General features: G+C 28.4%; 1 protein-coding gene across 1 annotated transcript; it reads left to right on the plus strand.

Moving 5' to 3' along the window:
* Positions 1–364: 364 nt before the first annotated feature.
* LOC111639689 (probable glutamate receptor) lies at positions 365–5,343 on the plus strand (the record flags this gene model as incomplete). Its single annotated transcript, XM_023385608.1, has 8 exons — positions 365–485; positions 2,061–2,140; positions 3,383–3,541; positions 3,610–3,748; positions 3,814–4,043; positions 4,117–4,370; positions 4,440–4,566; positions 5,249–5,343. Coding segments are annotated over exons 1-8 (1,205 nt in total), but the record flags the coding sequence as incomplete, so codon positions are not given.
* Between the last annotated feature and the right edge of the window lie 2,489 nt (positions 5,344–7,832).

Consider the following 7,832-nt stretch of genomic DNA (forward strand, 5'->3'; position numbering starts at 1 on the left):
AAATACGTATGCCGGGCTGTGAACGGCTCACGTATTTGTAAAATCTAAGTGACTCGTACAACGCGGAATTCGTATAACATAGATTATCAATAGTGTTATAGGGGGGTCGAGTGAATTAAAATTTTATCACGAAAAAACATATTTTAAAAAATTACCTCTACAGACACTTCAAACTTTTACGTAGGAATAGAAAAATTTAAATATTTTAAGAGAGACAAGCAAAAATCTATTTGAAAAACACAAGTATTTTATTTATTTGGGTCTGTAATTAATAACAACGACAAAACACCATTTGAAAGTGCATTTTTATTCAGATAACATATTTATATATAATGTGTAGCCCAAAAAGTAGCGTATGTTCCAAATGATACTTTCAGCCAAACTAAAAAAGGGTAGTCAAGTTTGGCGCAAAGTAGCCAAATCTTGCAATGCTGGAAGGAATGAAAATAAAGCTAGAGTTGTGATTCAAAAGATTATAGATCCAGGTTCAAAGAAGAAAAAAGACTAAAAGATAAAAAGGTTAAGTTAGGTTTATATAATATAATATAATATCTGAAATCAATGAAAACAAAATTTAATGGTTTATAATACGATATAAAAGCTTAAATGCTTCAGTAGCTTTGAAACAAAATGTGTAAACGAATTTAGGAATACCAAAAGAAAATTAAGTATTTTTGGAATTTTTTATTATGCTGAGACAAAAATTTAAAAATGAAATTCTAATAATATTAGATAGTCCAGGAAACCATAAAAAAATCAAATTTATTTTCACGATCAGTGTTAGTTTACAAAATTTCCAGTGATTTTCGTACAAGACGGCATTTGTGAAACACAGATGAGGTCTTACATGGTTCGAAAATTAGGAAGATTTTGCATATAATATTATTTCATGATTTCACTCGAATAATTTCGAGATTGTAGAAAAATTTTCAGCAGAAAACTTCACAAATTTTAAGTGATTCCTGATCTCTGATCGCTTTGAATACTTACATTTTGGGCAAAATTTCATTTACCAATTTGTCATTTGTATTATGACAGTCAATGGTTTTGTATCTGTGGAATCTCGCAGATATCATTAGACTAATCCATAACAGTCAAATTGTCATAACGCATCAATATTCACTATTTCCTATTCAATTTCTCAATTTTTTTCTATTACCTAACAATATAAAATACCATGAATCTGAAAATAATTCAGTTTAATGTGGAGAAACAAATTTTTATTTATTCTGGTATATAAATGTTTCATTATATTTAATACAAAAGAGCATCGATTATCCGACTCAATAGAAAACTCGGGTTGGTCGGATTATTGAAAAAATCGGATAACCGAAAAGAATGAAAAAAATACATTATTAGTATATCCCATGTAATTAGTATATTAGTATATCGCTATTAACCTACTTCGCGTTAAATTTTCATCGATGTCAATCATAACAAATTTTTTTAAAATAATAATCGTCGCCATTGTATCGTTTAAAATTATCTTTAAATTATTTTATTGCTCACAAAACAAACAACCACTCATAATTAGAAAATTAAGCCTCGTTTAAATAGAGGCCTCCCTTTCATGGTAAAGCCAATGTTGCCAGCTAAAACACGCAAAAATTAAACAAAAATTATATTAAAGTAGCCAAGACATAGCCAAATATTGTAGCACCACATCACTAGTGGACATTTAAAATCTGCCGACTAGAACGGTCGGTTAACCGATGTGACTGTTAATCGGAGATCGGATAATCGATGCTTTACTGTACTATATTTCAGATTTCATAGATTATTTTTGTTTTATGTGTTTGTGTGTGACATGTGTGAACTATTTCTGTATTTTTTGTAAATTCGGTTGTTTTAGTTTATTCTGCTTTACTCTCTGCCTTGTCGAAAACTTTACTTTTTCATATTTTAATGCTTTTTTTCACTGCTTAACTATTAACTAATAATATATATTCCTTTGAAAAATATATATTGATACGATTGTTGAAAATTCTCTTATTGTTTCTTACAATGAAAAAAGTTAGGTATGTACGTCTAATTATGAAATTTAATTAGTTATTTTGTAGTGCATCCGATTCTTGATCATACAGGATATATAAATCAAAATGGTACGTTGATGGGACTTGCTGGACAAGTTGCAAATCACGTAAGTAAAATCTAAATATACGAGTAGACAAATATTGAACTCAGCGTTTTTGAAACATTTAATGAAACATTAAACACTTTATGTAACTTAAAAACGTTTATTGAACAAATCAATAATGTTTTCAGCCTCATAAAGTGTTCCATGAGGCAAAAATTGTTAGTGTTTTGTTAAATAAACATTTTTCAATTATAGAAGGTCTCTAATGCTTCATTAAATGTTCTAAATACAAGTAAATTAGGTGTAAAATACTGTAATAATTTCACAAAGATGATATGATAACTTTTACAAAAAATATATTAGAAAAATACCGATTTTTATTTAAAATATTTTTGTTTCTTGAATTAAATATTTTTCGTACAAAGAAATAAATTAGTGTAATAAAATATAGACGTAAAAATTTTATCGTTTATCGATAATATATTATTACATTTTTTAAAATGTATCTTCCAGTTTTAACATATGATAATTACTAAATTGTGTAAATCACTTATCAACATATTTCTATTAATTCACAATATATCCATGGCTGTGGAGTCGGAGTCGGAGTCGTCAAAAAAACTGCTGACTCCGACTCCCTTTTTACTTACTAACTTGTTATGTATATGAAACAGAGTCGAAGTCGCAGTCAGAGTCAGATGGTAAGGAAAAGTCGGAGTCGGAGTCGAGGTTGGAGTCGGTAGATTTTTACGCGACTTTACAGCCTTGAATATATCTTTAAAAATAAATACTCATTTTTTTAAATTTTAAACAAGTTTTTATCGACTTGTACAGTACTTTACAAGAGTTGCTATTTGTACAATAATACAAAAAATCATCAGAAAAAGTGAAATTGTTTCGCAGACAATAAATTTTTACTTACTTTATGCCAGTGGTTTTCAACGTTTATGAAGCTGCAGAATATTATTCATGTGTATTTCATTACACTAAGCATTAGCATCATTACCCTCAAAAATTGATAAACAACTTCACGTTTTCTATTCTCAGAAAACAAAGAAGAAATGAACTAATGAACTTTAATATATTCAATAGAACTGAAACCTTTTAGAATAAAACAATATAAAATAGAATAGAATAGAATTGTCTACGAGTATAGCAATAGAAATACAATGGATAAAATGTTTAATTTTTTTTTTCTGGGACACTGGTTAATAACCACAGCTCTAAGCAATAATGCGAAATATATTAAAACTTAGTTGTAAATTTACTAAGAGTTTGTGTTTTATAATCTATTTTTAAATTTAGGAAGCGGATCTGTCTTTCGTAATAGTAGCAATTACTTACGACCGCTTTTCCAAGATAGAGTTTACGCCTGCATTTTCATTTCAACCAATAATTTTTTTCATAAAAGCTCCAGGTAAACTTTCTGATTGGAATGCCATCATGAAGCCTTTTACTTTAGAAGTAAGTCACTATAACACGTGTTAATTTACATTACATAAGAGTTAAAATTGTATTTCTTATGTAATTAGATATGGATCGCCATATTTTCAACTACATTTATATTTGGACTGTTCCTGCATTCAATTCTTCAAAAAGACTTCATCGGTGTAGAATGTTGGACACGTCGTCAGATTTTTTGGAACTTATTTGGGACATTATTGGGTCAAGGTAAAATGTATTAGTTTTGTTACATTTTATAATCTATTAATTTCATTTATTTTAATGTCATTTAGGAATAAGCATAGAAAAGTTAAAAACTCTGGCATCCAAAATAATGATAGGAATTTGGTGGTTATCGATTGTTGTCTTGATATCTGGTTACAGCGGAGCGTTAATGTCTTTTATGACGTGTCCTTTAACCGAGTCTTATCCAAGAGATTTTGAAAAACTCGCTCTCTTCGTTCGCAATGGTTTGTATTCATGCGGAACCTATAAAGGATTTGCTTCTTGGAAACATATGTTAGTAAGTATGTTCTAAATCTTCAGTGATTCTACTTTACAATTTTTCAATATTAAACATGGTATTTTTATTCTAGGAATCGAAGTCAGAAAATATCAAAATTTTAAAAGAAAATATTTTGTCAAATAATAACTTCATGATCGTTTCGCAAGCGATTAAGAAAATGCAAAGTGAACGATTTGCATACATATCGTCTCAATATGTAATAAATCAGTACATCAGTAAATTCGAAAAGAATAAGTATATAATGTCCACAGATTCTCTATATACACTCATCACTGCTTATCCAATCCGAAGAAATTTTCCTTTCAAGAAAGATATAAGCAACACGTAAGAGAAATTTACAATTATATAATACAATTTACATTTATCTTTGTATAAGTACAGATCTCTTTTTAGAGTAAGTCGCTTGTTCGAAGCAGGAATTGTTGAGAAATTGTTACCGATAGAACATGAAGATTTTCATGAAGAATCTGAATTTCAACCGTTATCAGTCGAAGATATTAAAAGTCCTCTGTTATTTATGGTAATTGGATATCTGTTGTCGGTATTTGGCTTAGCAATCGAAATAATATACAAAAAAGTAACTAAAACTCTGACACGCAATAATCTTTGTTAATTTATAATTAACTAACATTAGGTTATTAACTTAACGTTCTAGTTTTAAAACATAGGAAATAAAAGATTATTTACTTTATCACAGTGGATGATACGTTAACAAACAGTTCGGGTTACAAACAAATCGAATAACGAACACTTGCGCGAAAGGTTTTTATGTGTGGATATTGAAAACCTCACAGAACAAACACAAGAAGAAGCGACATAAATAATAAATAACGAATAGTCTTTTCTTGTCTTCGGGCAACAATTCGAAACTTTTCGGAGTGCAGGAAACGTCGACATTGACGCTCAACCCGGTATATACTGCTCATATAGTACTCATTCGAACTTTATAACTTTTTTTTGTAATTCTAGTAATTCTAGTTTTCGATTTTTTTGACTGAAACAATTTTTTATAGTATTCGCGAGACTGTCGGTCGGCATTGGTTAAGTTTTGCGTTGGTTTTTATTATCGAAAGGCAAGAGTATAATAACAAAATAGGGCGCAGTTCAATCTTATCTAAGAAAGATTTTGTATAATCTAAAAGTCTCAAGCTGCTTAAGAAGTAACAAAAATTTTATCTGAATAATAAAGAATATCGTAATAGAATTATCATAATAAAGAGCTCTTAATAGAACTTGAAATGGATCTGACGACAGAAGTACGCCAAGAACACTGGAATGAAGAACACCTTGAAACTAGGTGAGATATGTTTTCTTCTGAAAAAAAGGATCAATGTCGACATCTATTAAAGATCTTTTGAATAAGTGGGAGGATGTCAGAACAACCTCTTAGAATGGCATTTAGACAAGTATGAGATTAATAGGCTTGGAGATTTTTATAGTTACAATGCTATTAATTACTTCTGAAATATCTTAAAAAGAGAGAAAAGCAATTGACATTAGACAGATTTTTAATTCTCCCAATCAGAAAAAACATAACTAATAAAAATGCAAGACTGTGTATACATGTATTCTTACTATTACATATAAATAAATGTATTAAGAAAGTATATATTTCTTATTTTTTGGGGTTTCTAGAACAAATTAATCAAACACCCACAAAAACTTATGGTAAATCGATAATTGGTTAACAAACAATTCAAATAGCAAACATAGTCTTGGAACGGATTATGTTTGTTAACCGATCACACACTGTATTTAGAGAAGACAGAACTAGGAATTGTACTTATACATATTCATTAAATTCTAGTTATATTTATTAATATAATTTTTTTACTAAGTTTGATATAATTTATATTTTCTCAACGTTTCTTGATAACTCCTGTGTGTTTGTTAATGAATTGTAATCTTTACAAAAGATTTTTTTTATTAAAAAATTTATCCTATTAAATTCTAGTGATGAAAGGTCAACAGGTACAGAAATAAAGTGAGTTTTGTGTATCTCCATTATGGTTAAACTTTATGACGATTTTTCTTATTATTGGCGTTACAATGTCTACAAAAGCCTTCATTACTACAAAAATTAGTGTTTTTAACATTTTATAATTAAATTATATTAAAAGTTTTAAAAATATATTGTAATATTAGATATCGCCACTAGAAGGTCACTTAAGCAAGTCGTTGCTAAATTTTTAAAATTTCAATTTAATATAAACAACAATACCACATTTGAAACGAAAGAAAACTAAAATACAGAATTTCTATTTGTGGTTCCTGTTTATTCTACATTTCAAAAATCTGCAAATACAATCACGATCATGTTAATGCTTAAACTGTAATAATTTTTTTCTATGTATTATGTTCACAATATAATAAATAAAATATTACACCTATATGAAAAACTACTGCTCTTAAATGGCTTTAATATACTTAACTTTAAAAAAATATCGTTTTTTTCTATTGTATCAATTAATTTCTTTGAAGAACAAATACAAAATGAAATTTTTATAATTAACAATAATTATTTTTTTCTAATCAAAGTGACAGTGGGGAAAATCTAATTGGTAAAGTTTTTAAATGGGTCAGATAATGAAAAGAAATTTAAATTATTTAATGTAAACTTAACAAAAAATTTTATAAAAATTTTCCTACGAAGTTTGCAGAAGTAATCACATAAAATTTACGTGTCAAATAATATCTTCTGTTAATTTAAAGTGAAAAAGTTTTTTGAAAATTTTTTTTTCTTAACTATATATTGAATATCTTATTAATGTACCATGGTTTTCATAAGAAATACTTTGTCAATAATCGATACATATAATTTTTTAAAATGTCAGAAAATTATGAATTTATGAGTAGCAGTAAACAATAGCTAAATTCATCACAGTCGACAGTAATTTCACAAAAGTAATGTATTATTAAAAGTGGTTTATTTTTTCTGATTCTATAGTTCTATTGTCTTCTTTTACAAAGAAAATAAAACATAATTTTAATCATTTACTTTTTTATACAGTAAACAAAAAAGAAAAAACAAAATTATCGATTTAATAAAGTATTAAGCAAGGCTGTGGAGTCGGATTCGGGGTCGAAATCGGAGTCGTGGAGTTTTAGTATTTTAGCCGGAGTCGGAGTCGTCAAAGAATCCGCCGACTCCGACTCCTTTCTACTTTAAAACTTGTGATGTATATATAACGGAAATGTATTGGAATCGTGTCAAATTTGACCTTCTAAGTTTTTTTTTCCCGAATGTACACGTTTGGAGACCTCCCACTCCCTCATAAAAGTCAATAAAAGGGGAAAAGTTCGCCTACGTGTATGTTTTGGCGTCTAATTTGTTTAATTTCTTCATCTTCTGCTCGGAGATATTAAAAAATATCTCAGAATGGAAAAAGTTTAAGAAACGACATGTGGCACTGCAGCTTGCGTATAAAGGAGCATTAATACTATGAAATTTTGGTTCTCAAAATTCAACAGGGTGAAGACAAAATTGGTCAAGTGTTATATTTCTTAATGAATAATTTACTCGTTATTAGTATTCAAAATTAAAAAAATAAAACTCATTACTACTGTCAATGTAAGCTTTTTGTCATTTTATAATAGTACAGTAAAACCCGTTAAGATGTTTTCGCCTAAAAAGTTAGAATGTATATGGGAACATGATTTAGTTCAAACACTTTGATGCTTAATAGCTAACTCCTGTGTTAAACCATCTGACTCCGATCCTGACCACTCTGACCACTGAATTTATTAGGCTTCAAACAGGTTAAACAAAATCATGCCCCAATCAAC

Source organism: Centruroides sculpturatus, unplaced genomic scaffold (genome assembly GCF_000671375.1).
Source record: "Centruroides sculpturatus isolate CEXI.00-Female unplaced genomic scaffold, Cexi_2.0 scaffold1229, whole genome shotgun sequence".
Lineage (NCBI taxonomy): Eukaryota > Metazoa > Arthropoda > Arachnida > Scorpiones > Buthidae > Centruroides > Centruroides sculpturatus.